This window comes from Colossoma macropomum, unplaced genomic scaffold, assembly GCF_904425465.1.
Source record: "Colossoma macropomum unplaced genomic scaffold, Colossoma_macropomum, whole genome shotgun sequence".
Taxonomy (NCBI): Eukaryota; Metazoa; Chordata; class Actinopteri; order Characiformes; family Serrasalmidae; genus Colossoma; species Colossoma macropomum.
This window is the reverse complement of record NW_023494789.1, coordinates 34,727,047-34,744,175: the sequence shown is the minus strand read 5'-3', so window position 1 is coordinate 34,744,175 and position 17,129 is coordinate 34,727,047. Positions and strand designations below refer to the sequence as shown.

At 38.2% G+C, this 17,129-nt stretch overlaps 1 protein-coding gene across 4 annotated transcripts in view; it reads right to left on the bottom strand.

Annotated features, from left to right (window-relative positions):
* si:dkey-166d12.2 (rap1 GTPase-activating protein 1) overlaps positions 1 to 13,945 on the bottom strand; it is a 54,303-nt gene extending 40,358 nt beyond the window's left edge. For 3 of the 4 annotated variants that reach the window (XR_005007277.1, XM_036571102.1, XM_036571101.1), the window contains exons 1-2: positions 13,759 to 13,945; positions 7,775 to 7,810 (exon numbers count right to left, since the gene is read on the bottom strand). Coding sequence is in view for 3 of the 4 variants with exons in the window: in XM_036571102.1 (XP_036426995.1) it covers positions 7,775 to 7,810; positions 13,759 to 13,802 (80 nt within the window). In the remaining variant the exon portion in view is untranslated. The remainder of the gene's footprint in view (positions 1 to 7,774; positions 7,811 to 13,758) is intronic. The other variant, XM_036571105.1, reaches the window with a different exon arrangement.
* Between the last annotated feature and the right edge of the window lie 3,184 nt (positions 13,946 to 17,129).

Here is a 17,129-nt window from a genome sequence, read left to right as displayed (position 1 = left end):
TATTTTTTTGTTAAATACTGATTTAGTATCTCAACATAACAACTTATTTTCTTGAGATTTTGAGTGAATAATTACTTTTGGATGAAAAATCAATTTTTGGATAAAAAAGTATTTATTTTGAGATTTGCAGGACTCTTCCATGAGGACTTCCATGCAGGATAAAAAGATATCAGATAAATAGTCAATTTAAAATGAATTATTAAATATTTTTTTCCAGCACTTATCTTTATGCCGACTCTGAGTGAGAAAATAATGAAATACTGAACCAGTCTAGTTAAAGAGCTGGGATCCCAAAAGAAAAATAATAATAATAATAAAAATATAATATAATAATTAAAAAAACACAACTTGAGTTTAACAACAAGACAGTTATTAGTGGATGAAATGCGAACCAACATCTGCTAAACATGCTGATTTTCCGTTTTCGTTTAACTTCCTTTCATTGTCAACGTTTTGGCCAAACTTTCTTTTAACAAATTTTACTAGGCCAAAAAAAGTAAAAATACTCAAAAATGCAATCCCACAAACTAAACCCTCCTCATACACCTGCTTCCACAGCTAATGTGATTATAAAAACTGTGCTCTACTTCCTGTGAGGTCCTCCCAGTGGTCTGAAGAGAAACCCTCTCCCTGCCTGCCAGCTGCTGCACTACACATACACACACACACACACACACACACACACACACACCAGGTGCCAGGTAAAATGATCTCAGTGGGGGAATAACACTGATTACATAACAAACTCATACTGTAGGTGTCTTCTCGGGTTCTTTCATAATCAGTATGTAACTGATGAATACTGACCGTACTGTAATGAGTTAACTAGGCCATGTGGATCCAATAACAGCAACCACTTCACTGACTGTAATGAACTGAACCTGCATTTCTAGCACACCCTTTAAATGCTGCAACAGATCTAGATCAGTCCCTAAGTCAGCTGGTCCTGCACAAGGTACGCACTGTTCATTCGCAAATGCTCTTTCAGGTCATGATGGTGAGATTCCTTCAAGTATTTCTATTACAGTTCACATCATAAAACAGACAATTTCAAGCTCACTCATGTTTTCTCTAATGTCTCTGAAAATGCAGATGAAAAGTGAAACATTTTGAAGCCTCATTTCACCCAGCACAAAAGAAAAAAAGCAAGCATCAGTCATGTTCAGTGTGTGTGAAGTATTCTCTGTGCACAGACTTGTGGGAGAAGAAGCAAGAATGCACTAGTGTAGTAGGGTCTATGAGAGTTATACAAGACAGCATATGGAGCTACAGAGACATAGCCCGAGGGATAGAACACCCCAGCGTCTTCTCTCTAACAGTGTCCCCAAACACTGCCTGTTTCCAACAGTCTTATGTCTTCACAACACAATTTCTCATTAAATAAGCACCCATGCAGGCATCTTAAGCAACCCAACTAGCTAAAAGACTTATATCCTATTGCTGATTTCAAATGCCACAGCCATCTGTGACTAGAAGTCCAGCAGAGAACAACCACCCTGCTCTCTGGATCACTGCTTGGCAATACTGATAAAATTCAGTATAATTAATTTTCAAACATAATAAAAGGCCTCATATAATGTAAAATCAAAATTCCCTAAACACTGTTCGACTTTCAAAACATAACAGTCACTCTACAGTCTACTGTCCACATATGGAAACTATGCAGCAAAAACGTTTGAATTCATTGCTTTCATGATATCACAAAAAAACAACAGATGTACATATATCCACCAATTCAGCCTACAGCAGTTTAGTCCCACCTGTTAATGCTGATGTTATAGTATTTCAGCCCAGACTGTTGTTTGAATGAAACACAATACAAGGCAGCCAATTCGAACAGAGGTCCTTTACATACATCAGTCTTAAAGGTGCAGTAACAGAAAACAGCCTTTTTAAAGGATAAAGAGAGGGTGGATAATAGTCATGTTAAAATTGATATAACTTTTTCATACATAAAACCACACATAAATGGACCTTGGGAGAAATATATACCCTGTAAGATTGAGCAGCAGCCTGAAAACATGTAGCAGCAATCTAAAAGGATGTAGTGGCGGGCATCACATGTCTTAGAGAATGAGCATGTTTATCTTCACACTGCAAGATAGACTGAGGAGATTCAGAAACTGAGAATTAGAGATGACCTACATCCTGCAAAATCACACACAAAAGTATTTGTGCAATATCTCCAGTGTAATAGTATATTCAGATTATAATTAGCCGGCTAACAAGATTTCAAAGTAATTCTGCACCATTTCAACTGGTCAGTTCATTATGAAATTTTAACTCAAGGCAAAGGGTAACTGGACTTTTCCTATTATGAAAAAAAAGAAAAACAATGAAAATACCAATCCAAGAATTTCACGACAGTGACAAAAGCACCTTAGTGATGCCAATGGTAAAACCCTGGAGTCAAAATTTTTGCTTACTGTCAGGTGCCCTTGGCCACAACAATTTTGGCCATTAAAAATGCAAAAACTGTGCCCTGAATTTTTATGTGCCCTGAGTTTTGCGTTGCATTTTTAAAAAAACAACCAGACCAGTTCAATTTTCACAAATTTACAGATATGCACCATTAAAAGCAAGCCTGGATGATATCTATAAATAGTTAGCATATAATAATTTATTGTTATGTATGTTTCTCCTTTTTAAATGACACACACGAAAGCTAATTGCCTTGCAGAGAAACCTCAGACTGCTAAACAGGTATAAGTGTGTGTGTGTGTGTGTGTGTGTGTGTGTTCTTATTAATGTTAAGTTTTTTTAAAGACATTTCCTTATTTTTTGGTATTGCATGCTTGTTAAATATAAAAAATGTATATATAATTATAATACACGTTTCTACACTTCTTACAAATTCTTAATTTTGGATGCAGGATTATCTTGGTGGCCTGAGCGGTCAGTGCAATTTTTCTGTCTACCGCTAGTCAAATCACAATGCACAATGTAACTGTGGTAGCACCCCATATTATCACTATATATATTGGTCACAGCAATGCTAAGGAGCATCGCTGCAAAAATACAGCAAAATAATTCAAAACCTCAAATACTGAGAAGTTCTTAGGAAGGGATTTATTTACCCATCTACATGCCTGGAATCTGGAATATAAGACAACCCAGAGTCTCAATCCTTCCCAAGACAGGTGAACTCTGTTCTGTACTCCTTTGACTTGCACTATTTCCTACATATCAGGCTCAAATAACACCAAAAGTAGAGATTTTATACAGAATACATGATACTTCTCCTGCAGATTCAGCACATGGACCAATCATTCCTCCTGCTTGGTTGTTGCTATCATCTTGGACATCAATTGCAGAATCCAATAAGTCAGAGCAGAGCTGTTTAGGTAGCAGTTCTAAGCTTTCCAAGTTTGTTGTTTACATTTAAGAATTTACATCCATACCACACAGAGTCCTGCAACCACTCTGACATATACAACATACAATTCCTATAACATTACCACATCTATTAAACACAAATTTTCTGACATCACAATTTCTCTGTCTCAAAAACATACTCCTATTGTCAGTTTCCTTACAACCCAGCCACAGTCGCTGCATATTCATATTCCAGGCACAGTGCCGTGCTTTGAGAAAGGACAGACATATTTAAGGGTGGAATTTTTCAGCGCAACACTTTTACTAATGCCCCTGTCCAAAACCATCTGTCGCTCATATATCTAAGAACTGTGACTGAATTCCAATATCCTCCCTCAATCCACTCCTATTGCCCAATTCTTTCTCCTTCATGGCGAGGACAGCTCATGTAGGAGTTAAATCGGAAATTGAGCGCTCCACTTCTTTCATGAGGGCCAACACTGTAGAAACAATAGTGTTAAATTTACATGGAGTCATAAATTTCCTCACATGCAGCCAACTGACAGCACATAAAGTTTCTGAGGTGTTTGTTATGTTTTTCCTAGCCATTTTACCATAAAATTCTACGTCCAAATATTGTACTGTTTTCTAGGTATTTTGACTTATTTGTTAAAAATCTGTCGTTTACCATGCTAAGGACAGAAGATCAGTGTGCATGAAATTTGGCCGGCATCTCCTTATCTATATCGCTTGCACAAATCTACCATAAATAGAGGCTGCCACATTGTACTTGGACCCCGATGATTGCCACCTGCAGTGTAATGTGTACAGTTATTTGGCTCTCACAGTGGTTACAACAGTCCACAGCAATGGATGTGTTCTACATTAATTTCAGACAAAAACTAAATGGAAGCTTACTGTCTTGGTTGCTAACAATGATAATATTCACACTTCAACCTTGTTTGTAAATCTTTCTAAAGTTACTGAAGAAAGAAATCCAAATATGCGGAAAAGAAAATGCACCACTCACGAAATGTGGCTCTCTTTTCACATTGTTCAATAAAAATGGAATACTACATCTGTGAATTTGCCAAAAATTCTCACAAACTGCTACTTTGATGTGTTTGGGGGAGAGGAAAGATTCTCTCTTCGAATTCTCAGCTGGCAGCCCACCTCACTTTCTATCTACACGATTCACATGAATGGCATATTCAGCATTCAAAATACAGAATTTTGCTGGACGTTTGCATGTATGCTTAATCAATACTTGGAAACCTTTTTGATTTACCTATACTTAATACACTCATGTATTGCTACAACAAAGTAGAGCATGAAAACTTATACCCAGTACAATATGGCATTAAGAGGGGAGGGGTCAGATGCTGACATGTTGTTAGCAGAGTTTCTAATAGGAAATTTTAATATCAGTCACAGTGTCCAAGAATAATTCATTTTGTCAGACAAATAGGAAAAATTCTGATTATCTATCGGTTTTAATGCACAACAACTACACTGTGTTATCACATGATTTATCTCTGTTTGTTTTGGCTATCCCAGCCAAACAAGCAAATGTCTTCTTTCACCATTAGGTCAGTATAAACATGCACTGCAGACAGCATTGGAGCACAGATATTAGCCAAATGAACAAGCTAGCTTGCTCTATCACCACAGCCCAGCCCGGCAACACTTAAACACCTACGTTTAAAGAACCACATTCTTTCTTTCAGCAGATTTCTACATCTGTGGCAAAAGACGATGCATTTTTAATAGAAGGAGTCGTGGAAAAGTAGCGGTAGCTGTAAATGAATGAAGAAACTTTAAAATAAACCAAACAGGACCTTGAGTTTCGTGCCTAGGCTACTGACTGACCCTGTGCAGCTCTGTGTCTGTGAAATGATGGCAGTCCAAGTCTCTTCCCCACATACAGGACAGCAAGGGGATGAACTGGCACAAGATTTTACTTACTTAAAATTTTACACAGACACTTTTTTACAGGATTTACATTTCATTACTTGTCTTGCAGAGCTTTCACTGATCAAATACCGCTATTTACTGGCTAAAGGAAACTGTGGTCCTATTCGGGACTGTCTTTGTGTGGGGTTTATTACATCCAAATAGAATAGTTACCTAGATCTCACAAAGATCATGTTAGAAACTCACTCCCTTCAGCTTATAGTACCAGAACATTTAGGTTACTGTGCACAGTGGAAAGAACAAGGCATGGAAAAGACTAAGCAATAAACCATCTAAAAAGCAAAACATTAAAGCTGGGCATTCTTTTGTTTCAGTAAATCAGCTTATGGGAACACAGACTTATAAAAACAAAAGAAAAATAAGAACAAAGCTCATTTTTGATTTGCTTTTATCAAGGCTGATTGATGTGCAACTGTGCTCTTGTTGCCTGATGTGCACCAGCTGACATCAAATGAAAGGGTGTTTCATCCTTCCGGATGTTTTTCGTCCTGTTCTCCTATTTACTCGGAGACAAAAGTGTCACCAGCCTTCAGAAGCTGAAGTGACACTTGAAGCAGAGTGTAGTGGACAAGACAAGAGCAATGGGAATGGGGGCATGTCAGCAAATGCCCCTAGTGCTCCCTCCTAAATGTTTTTAATCAAGACAGAGCTAATCAATCAGGCTTTGACTGAGGCAGCCTAGGACAAACTGAGGGCCTGTGATTCAGAGGATAGTGGAGGCAAATTATGGCTTAGACAGAATGGCAGACTGATGAGTAAGATTGATCTGAACAGTGCTAATCACCAGAGCATTGTACCTTTCAACAATACTAATTCTGACAGCGGTGCTGTGTTTGGCTTTGTCTGATCCTTAGTGCTGAAATTACATGCATGATCGGAACAGTGTGTTGGACTGTAACTTGTTACTCTTCACCACGTTACCTCCATACTGCACAGTTACCAAAAATATAAGCAAGTAAAACTTTTAATGACTCTGGGATATTTATCTGCCCAGTGGAGACAGACTTCAAAACTTAGAGAGTGTCATTATGCTTAGAATTTATGCTAATGCAGCCCACAGTGGAACAACTGTGTGTATGTGTGTGTTTGTGTGTATGTGTGTGTGTGTGCAGTAGAAACGTTAGAGATGCATAAGCAAGGAAGATAGCCTGTCTCTCTCAGGAATCTGTTCACATTACTATGCGCCGCTGGGATCATCTGGGGTGATGCACACAGAAACTTAAACCTGACCATAATTACATTTAGCAGAAGTGCAATCATCTCACTCACTTTCTGTCATCCAATCTCACTCCTTCCCCTAATTCTCTGTGCTCTCTCTCTTTAACTTCCTCAGTCATTTTGAGTTAGAAGTACACAGAGCCTGCATGATTCACATCCGTCATGACAGCTTTGGCATTAAACCTGACTCCAGTGTAAGAACAATGTAAGAACTCTGAGTAGGTTTGGCTGCAATTGTAGTGTTGTTTGTACCTATAGGCAAAGGTGGAAAATGTCCAGAGAATTATGCTTAAGTCAAAGTATGAGAAAAATATGAAAGTATGACAATCCTCACACAATTACTATCGGTGTGCTCAGTGTGCAGTTTAATTTTGCACTTAAATTTGGTGGGATGTTTTAATAAAATATAACAAATTAAGTTCTGGAACTCAAAAATTGGTAAGAGATAAATTCTAGAAAAAAAGATATATAAATTATATATATATGATACTTCACCGCCTGTCAAAAGTACTCAAACATGAGGACAAGTCAATCAGTCTTGAATCTTCCATTAAAGTCTCAGCTTGTTTAAAATATAATAAGGAAATACACATCATGAGCTTAAATACTTAAACAAAACCTAAAAAAAGTCTGAACACCTCCAGTCCAATTACATATTTTGTTGATTTTCAAGGTGAAAATTAGTGAACCCATCCTAAACAGGAAACAAACTTATATACGTAATGTTTTTGCTCATTTCAGTGCACAATTTCTATTTATCTGCTGAGTTTAACAAATTGGGAAAAAAACATAATATATAAAATGAGCCTTGATTATGTTTTCATGCTTTTTTTTTCAAATATGTTGTATTCAGTAACTAAAGAGTTATGGTGTATTCAAATATGCAGAAGTCTGCTCTGTTTGGGTGCCTAAACCTTTGCACACAACTATAGACCTACACTTTGGTGGGTAGAAGCTGGTGAGTTCGAATACACAATCATTCTACTTATAGACCAGACTGAAAAATAAAAGTGCCTAAATCGTTGTTGGCTTGGATGAAGAAAACTAAATTAAAAACTAAATTTAATCAGTAGCCGTCACATTATATGAAGGTTCTTTAAACTTTAAAGGGCTCTCTTTAAATCTGTTTTTAGTTCTTCAATCTCTTTTGCCACCTTTTTAAAGAGGTATGTACTTGTAACCCTGGCCTTATGTTGTGCACCCCTGGTTTAGACTAATATGTATGCACAAGTGTATTTGACATTGACAGGAGACAAGGATGACTCACCAATGACTTCTAGCCTTGGAGAAAGATTTGTCCACTCTGCAAAGACAAAAACAAAAGTTTTACTGACCACAAAATGAAACAGTTTTACTTTTTGCTGCCTGAATCAAAAAGTAGACACTTTTCTAAATATCTTCACTCTATTTAACATTCTTGCACTGTATCACCACAGTGGCCCATTAGCATTCTAAACGAAAAGGCCAATCAACCTTGTGCCAACATACATCATAGCCTTTGGCAACCAATAGTCAAACTTATGGTAAGAAGTCAGTCTTGAGTTACTGAGGTTCGCCTTGCTAATGAGAAAGCACTGAAGCACATCCTTACTGCGAAAAGGCTATTGCCACAGTTTTTAATTGAAAAACTTAAATATTGGCTTAATCTTCATTACAATGTGAAAAGCAGTGACTGAGAATTTCAATACTTCATCCTGTTAATGTGCATTCACAACGCCGTAATACATTCTGCCAGGGTGCGCCGATGTACTTAAAGCAGGCATAAAACCTTGAGCAGGGCATCAAAGGTTCTGGAATGCTAATGAGAAAGGCCAAGGCTACAGCAGCTACGAGGAGACAGTTTCAGCTTTACGAGGCAGCTGGCATTCTGTTTCAACTCCATTCATTTAATATACCCCATGCAGCTTAAAAGCACACTCTGTGGTTTTATAGCAAAGTGGTAGCCCTCTGACTTGAGTTGCTATAAAACAAGAGAAACTAAAATGGCCCTTTTGCAGATAGAGAGGACCAATAGTCTGTAACCTTTGATGGTTCGCTCTGAGTTCTCATTTTGTTATAAAACAAAGGAATCAAACTCCTCATATATTTCAGACACAAAGTCTTGGGCCATTTTCAGAACATGTACTACTGCAGGTAATTTAATACACAGCACTATACAAAAGTGAGAGACACCACTCATTCATTTATTTGATTTCCAATCAAACCGCCCTTAAGTTAAACATGAAATCATGAGCCTCAACAACTAAACATAAAGTCAAACGATTTCAGTATTTAGTGTGTTTACTTATTGTCTTTATTACAGCTTCCATTCTTTTCAAGAGACTTGCTTTCAGTTTTTCCAAAAAATCTGCTGGTATATTTTTCCACACCTCCAAAGTTCAGCCTTGGAAGTTTGTTGCATTTTCTGTTTCTCACGATCCAAGTAATTCCAAGGAATCCCACAAATCCATAAAGTCCATAAAACCTTATTCCACATCTCTTCTTGTACGTCATGGCCATTTTGACTGGACAATAAATAAATGAAACGTTGGTCTATGACTTTTATACACTCACAGGTCGCATCTAGGTTGTAGGTCCACCCTGCTGGTGTCCTGTTGGTGGAGTGTGAGCTCCAATGTCTAGAGAAGACTGTCTTTTGTCATGTACAATTTGTATTAGCCGTCCTCCAGCCCTGTATCAGTGGTCAGTTTCTGGTATACAGATTTGCTCTTTGCTGGATATTTTTGGGTGCTGGTTAACTCTCAGTTACACTGATGTGTGTAAAACTCAGCAGTGCCAGCACTCCACTTACAAAAAATGTCATTTGGTCAACAGCAGTGCTGTGAACAGAAACTGAACATGATGAATGACATAAAGGGGGGGCTGACATCAACAGTTACAGTATGGATTTGCATACATATATAGTGGACATATAATGTGAGTGGACCTCATAAAGTGGCCAGTGAGTGTAAGCACAAGGTAGGTGCCTTTCACTTAGTTTAATATTAAAACAGCTGCTGTGCTGTACATGGCTAGATGTTGTTGCAGTAGTTTTTACCAATTACCACTAGATGTCGCTGCTCAGTCAAGGGACTTTCTGCAACTTTTGAACCTTTTTCTACTATACTATTTACTACCACCCTCTCAAAACAAACCACGTGCCGAGTGAACTGTCTCAGAGGCTGAATGGAAAAAATGCCATTAAGTGCTGATCAAAGAACAGTTTGCAAACCATTCCTGTTCAAAGTGAACCCACCATGCTGGCCACAGATCAGCAGACAGGGCCAGTTTTGCACCCTGCTGACCCTGCTGTTTGTGTCTCAGTGCCCGCAGCATAAATGTCAAAGCTCCTCAGGCGGAGCCGAGCGTCAATCAAAATACCAGTGTGTTCACATGGATCTTGCTGACGGGAGGGAAAAAAGCCACTGTTGTGTCAACAGCACACATCAACCTCCCACCTCTAGAAGCAAACTAACAACAAGTGGAGAAAGTTTGGTGTCTAGCAAAACTAGAGTCTATTTTTAACTATGCACTGATCTGGTACAGGCTTGCCTTGTAGTTTACATAATCTCTTGTTTCATTTGTGTGTATGTTACACTATCAAGGAGAAATTTTGAGATAAACCTTCAGAATGTCTCATATTTCAAAAGTGCTGATGAAGTCTCAAGGCTGATACTTGACAACAGCAAGGTTGCGCAATGATTTGCTTAAAAATTCAGCGTTGGTCAGATGATAAGATATCTCAAACTGATATTTGACCATGTATTTACTCCAGAAGGGCAGAATGTTTAGGCAACTAAAATATCTGCATTTAATTCACTTTAACGCATTTGTAAACATCCACTAATAAATGTTATGCTTCTCTTTAGTGCTAATCTAGCCAGATCTAGGTAGAACCCAATTTCTACATTATAAATATTTATGTATCAGCTTCAGAAGATATGTACATAAAAATATTGAATATAGGCATCAGCCAATATTGGTGCATCCCTAGACAAAAGTACAGTAAATAAATACATATTACACATTGTTTATCATTCAATAGGTATTTTAACAACATAAACTTTAAGCCACTGAACTATTTTGGCCACCAAAACATTTGGGCCAAAAATTGTCAGAAGTGGCACTTCCAGTTCTCTGCCAAAAAAGAAAAAAGGCAGAAAATTTTGGCCACAAAATTAAAAAAATAAAATGATTAAATAAGAATACAATTAAGTGTTGAAAAGGAACACTTAATAAAATAACAAAAATATTAATATGGCCAGATTTTGAACAGCCAGTGACCTTAAAGGATTTGCTCTAAGCCCTCACTCACACAGAAAGTGTTGCAGGATCAGGCGTATATGCTTCTGCAACACCTTCTGTATGAATTTGTTTCAAACCATTAAGAGTACGATGTAAGTAAACATCTTACCCTTATTTCTGCAGTTAGTCACAGTAAATGTCACCTCAGCATAGCATAAAAACACTTTAGCCCTGATTTATGAATACACAAAGAGCCTTCAGACTATTAACAACTACAACATGAAGATGGAGGTAGGGGCAGGAGTGTGTGTATGCAATGATTACAGTGTTCTCTGTGTGAAAACAGATACACAGAAATACTCACCCTCACCCTCTTCCTCTCTCTCTCTCACACACACACATGCATCCACATGCACACTGAGTATGACCTCTCTGTTTGAATCAGGACTTTCACATGAACAGTCAATGAGTTAAATGAAGACTGAGGGAAAATACCACCCAAACCAAAGCAATCATAATGAAAACTGTTAGCTCAGAGTGATGTGTGTTCCTGAATGTCACAGAACAGCAGCTTCTACCATTAGCGCAAAGCCATTTATAATTTTCAATTAAAGGCAGGTGCAGTGCACGATGTCACAAACAAAAAGTATTGCACACAATGCTGCCGCTATCTGTTAATGGCAATTTCCTCTACTTTAAAAAGAGCATTCCCATGAAGAGGTGGGAGATGGCAACTAATTGGTTTCTAATGCCAGTGTTCATTTTTCAGTCCTTATTGTAAAAAGACAGCTACATGTTTAATATGAAGTAGCTAAAGCATGCTCTAAGCTTCAGCAATTTAATGACTTAACCTATTTAAAGGACATTCCCTCAGTCCATTTAACTGCCAAATTGCCTTAAGAGTAGCTTAAGAAAAATAAATAAAGAAATTTACATTACAGTATAAGTAGAGCAGGCTCAATCTCAACCCTGCCTAGTGAGCAACGGGCATTTTTCATCAGATTGTCTATACAGATTATCTATAAATTCTATCAGCATTAAGTCCACAGCATTAACAATTTTATCTGACAAAAAAGGTTGTGTTGCAACACACATATCATTTATTGTCAAACTATTATTAAGCAGTACTGATTTATTCAATCACTGATTAAGACTATTACAACTAACTTAGCAACTGTTTTCGACTTACTTATAGCACTTCATTTATTTAAGTTCCAAAAAACAGCCATTAAGGACATTTTTAATTTTCAAGAAATATATCTGAAAAGAAACTGGAGTTCTTTTAAAATTCTAAACTGTCACTATTAGATAAACTGTACGTAAAGCTTTTATCTTTGAGATATAGGAGAAAATCAAGCTCCACTCTTACTTCAGATCTGAAAAAAGTCTCAGGTGTTTCTGTCCATCCTTCTATTATGTGCAGACAACTCAGCGCTATATCTCAGATGTCTTGCTGTCAAGAAGCCCTTACTAAAGAAAGGAAATTGTGGAAACAATGGACTGACCATCCCAGAGTCCAGACCTCAACATCAGTGAATGTGTTTGGGATGACTTGGATCGTTAGAACCAAAATGCAACCAACTTCTAAGACTAAACTTTGGACGTTTGGAGGTGTGCAGATTTTTTTGAAAAACTGAAATCTCTGATCCTCAAATATCCAGAAAAGAATGGAAGCTGCAATAAAGGCAAAGGGTGAACACACTAAATACTGAAAAATGAGATATTACATTTAGTTGTTGGGGTTTCTGTGTAATTTTCTCTAAAATACTTTTTTTCCTGGTGCTGAAAGTAAAATGAACTACTTGTACCAGGCTGTTTTGACTTGAAATTAAATAAATGACAGATCTGAATAAATGAGTTGAGTCTATGTCCATGGGCCCGTATTTATTCAGAATAAAACGGTGGTGTTGTATGACCACTCTATTTGCAATGTGAGCATGTATTAAGCATAAGATACAGCACATTTAAACCTGACCCCAGATCGGCAACCCTACATGCCGTAGACCTATACGGGCCTGAAAAGAACGTCAACCTGCTTTTGTCTCATTTGCAACAATACAGGCCAGACAGCAGGTCTTCTTCACACACAAACACGGGCTTCAGATTATCAAACTAAGCTATGATAATTATAACAGCAGTGAAGATGAGGAACACTGAAATAGATTAGTTCTGATTTTTAAGGGGTCTTCTAATCCCCCCAAAGGCCAGGCCCCTGCACTGCCTATACACGTGCTCTGCGCTGCATTTGCTAAAGCACAATTTCCTGTGCTCTTCTCCACATGGTGGGACCTTGTTGAGCAAATGAAAGCGCTCAGTGGAGGAGAGCAGACACTTTGTTCTCTGTCCTTGATTTTGTCTCATTACTGCATAGCCTGTAGACATTAAGAGAACCCAGCGTCTTGCTTAGCACTGACCTTGGTTGCAAATGCCAATGCTAATTTAATAACAGCAAGAGGTGTCTGAAGCCAAAAAAAGCTTCCAGTTGAAAAGCTGTTTGTTTATGCACTGTAGTGTTGACCACTTAGATTCTTAAAAGGGCCTGTATATTGGCCTGCACATGGGATCACATAACTACATAACTTTTAATATAAGCAAGTTTCACAGTAATTATCAAATTCTGAAGGTTAACAACTGAACAATAAGCCTAGGACTGAAGCAATTAAACGAATATTCCAGCATTTTTCAATTTAGTATTTATTTGCTGCATCTGTACCATAGACGTCTATTACTATGGATGATAATCCCTGTATTTTCTGTGTTCTTAACATAAGAATAAAAAACCTGTTGATTCTAAAGACCCTTATGATAGAAGTCAATGATCAGGTGCTGAAGCAACAGGTGCTTAAGTACAGAGAAATGTGTCAAAATCATTGCCAGTGGTAATCAATAGTACAAATACAGATGTGGCAGCTAGAGAGCATCTTAAAAAAGCTGGAGTATTCTTTAACAAACAGCACACGTATATGCATATCTGTACACATGCATACTGTTAAGTTTAACATAGTGACTGTTCTCTCTCTTTCTTACCCTCCATAGGCTCCAAAAGTGAAGCTCCTCTTCCTGTAAGCCATGCTGTGCAAAAAATTAGATTTCTCAAACCGGTATAGCTACAAACAAATCAACAGTGAGCTATTCTCACTCTCTCTTTCTTTCTCTCTCACTCTTCCTCCCTCAGCTGACTGACTCAATCTGTTTGCTAATGTCCTGCGCCTCAGTCTCCATGTCCCTCCTTTGCTGCCCTCCCTCCCCTCCCCCCCCCAAGCTTCTCCTCACGCCTGAGCAGAGGAGAGAGGTGTGTCCAGTTATATCAGTACCCATGGCTATGAGCAGGTGCTTAGAAGGAAACTCATTGCCTTCCAGTCAGGGATAAGCAGAGAAACAGCTACTCAATCTCACCTTCATCCACTTGGCTTATGGCTCCTCTCAGGGTGTTCTCAGCCATGAAAAAATGGAAAATGGAATACCAGTTATAAGTAATGGAAATTTAAACTTGTGGCACCTTTCAAAAATGACTGAGATAATATAATACAAAGAATATGTAAAGAATGCCAGCCTCATTAATTTGAAAGCTATCATAAATTACCACTGCATTTTAATAGGCCCCTGAGGTCAAATAAGAGAGTCCAGGTCAAAGTTGTTTTTGAAAAGTGGCCCCTATCACACCCTGTGGTAAACAAACATTTTCCAAAGCTCATGTATTCTGCTCAAAGTGTATTTTTTCCTCTGAATGTCAGTGGATCCTCTAAATAATAAGGTCATTACACAGTTGAAATACGAATATTTCTACATGCATGTAACTCGCCTGCAAACTGCAATGACTCCCAATATAACTGTAGATTACTCAAACATTTTATTAAGACAAGCTACTCGAATTGTTGATTAGTACTGCTAAAGCCACTGACTACCACACTTAAGGCTTGGCGGTTTGCTCAGGGTGAGGTTGGTGAGCTTGCCAGTCTCACAATGTCTGTTAAAAGTGCAGGAGTGTTAGCATGCTTGTAGCATATAAGTGCTCCTATATTGACTACTTAATGAGCTTACTAATTAAAATGACAGTGTTGGGGGTAGCGTTGCTCAAGTAACTGGCCCAAGCAACTCCGTAGGTGCGATGTAGCGTCACTCATGCAGCCAAACACCACCAATCCAGGCATCCTCAAGTGTAATGCAGCACCGCCCAAACACAGCCTTTCGTAACCCCAGATCCCAGGGTGTTTACTGTAGAGACACAGTGCATAGCGCCTTATCTCACCTCACATCAGCTGACAGACATGTGGGTGTGTGTGAGGAAACATCTCTCTCCCTCCGTTCACATTAGCAGGCACTGCCGAGTTCATTTTAGGTGACGCACATAGAGTGTTGAATCCAATTATAACTGCACGCAACACAGGTGCATATCTCACTAATGATAAGCAAGCAGCTGGCTTAGAATTTCAAATGCAATGAATGTACTAAGATAACATGCGGTATGGAGAGCCGATCTAATGCAATGACAAAGTCCTGCGTCATTGCTGGCAAACCTCAACAACGGCGCAGCACTTTTAGCTCTGTGTACATGAGTATTTATATGAACGCCATCAGTTTGCTCTTTCCACTTTCGGTGTCCTCACTTTGCCCTGGTAAGAACGTCATGTCTCTCGTCCTGAGGTGACCGCAGATTCCATTAGATTTGACCGGAGTGAGTCCTGCTCACTCAGACCTTCATAAATCAGATCACTGAGTTATCCTCATCCTGAAGGTGACTGGACGCTCGCGCTGTCCTTCCCATCAAGGTCTTCGAATCACCCTCAGTGCACAGATCCCCTGAACATCTGTATGTATTACGCTATTTAGAGAAAGCTGCAAGGACAAAATGCACCAGTGACACAAAACTGACATTTGAAAATCAATGTTTGCGAAAATAAACTTCTTAAGAAGGAACTGGAGAAAACATCAGACAACCAGTAAAAATAAATTCGGAAAAAAGGTAATGCCTTAACATTTGGGATGACATTCCACTACCTGCTTGTTAAAATGCAGTTTATACAGTTAATATTTACTGGTTGTTGTTGTTTACAGGCTCTCTATAATTGGTCTAAATCTGTCTTTTTATGATACATGCCGTTGTTCAGTATTCTAGAAGTACTTATGATAACCATGATATATATAGAAAAGTATACTCTGACATAATTCATCATGATAATAATTTGCATTTTAGTGCAGACTATATTCAACAAACACATCTTAAAAGTGCACCTGTTTTATGATCATGAACAGACTCTGATCTTATCAATATAACCACTCAATACAGGGATGCCCAATCTCAGTCCTGGACATCTACTACTCCAAGCAGTAGTTTAGCTCCAAGTCTAATCTAACACACCTGAACCAAGCGTCAGAGGAATCTGAATATTAGAGCCAGGTGTGCTGGATCTGAACTCTCCAGTGTAGTAGATCTCCAGGACCAGATATGGGCTCCCCAGGCTTAAGAGCTTGAATTCCAAGAAAATATCAACAACCACACTCGGCTCAGAATTTTCATACAATTGCATCTACCAACAATTATGAAAACCTACCAAAACACACAGAGAAAACAACATGCCTTTAACAAGAAGCAAACCATGACCAGGACTGTGGAACACCATACATGGTGTTCTTAACCTGCTTAATTATAATTCACCAGCACGGTCAGAGTTAAAATATAACCGCCACACTGTCAAGGACAAACAAGTCAGTTTCATAACAGATGAATTAATAGAGGGCAGTCTAGTAGCCCTTGGTATTTGACCTCTGTTTCTCCAGGACAGACGGTGTCTAGACTGCGCTGAGTTCTGTAATCCCATTTAAATGCCACAGCACCACTAGGGTCATTCCATCAGAGCCACACAGCATCAGAGCTCTGCTGACTCCATAATGATAATAATAACAATTTAGCTAAAGGCCATTATACATTGAAAGAGACCATTATGCCTTACAAGGGGCACATTGCCTTTATAGCCCAAAATAAAACTTCCGCTATAGATAAATAAGACCTCACAATGGTTATTTGTACAACAACTGACTATTAGTTAGTTCTTGTACAAATAGTTTTTCTATGACATACATACAGTAGTGTGAAAAAGTCAGAGACTACGTATTACGTAATTATGGAATAAATTATATTAATCACCAGTCAAGCCATAGGCCATAAGTACATAAGATAATAATTTTATTCTATAAGTTACTTATTTTCAGCATCAGGAAAAAAGCAAAAAGCACATATTCATTAGAAAATTACACATAAGTCTCAACAAATAATATATTGTCACTGTCCCAAAAAATGTATTTCCATTTTTGTTTGATTTTTCTATATGATTTGAACACAGCAGCTGTTCTTTACGTTGTGTCAAAAATTCAATGATGAACAGGCTAATAGAAATGCT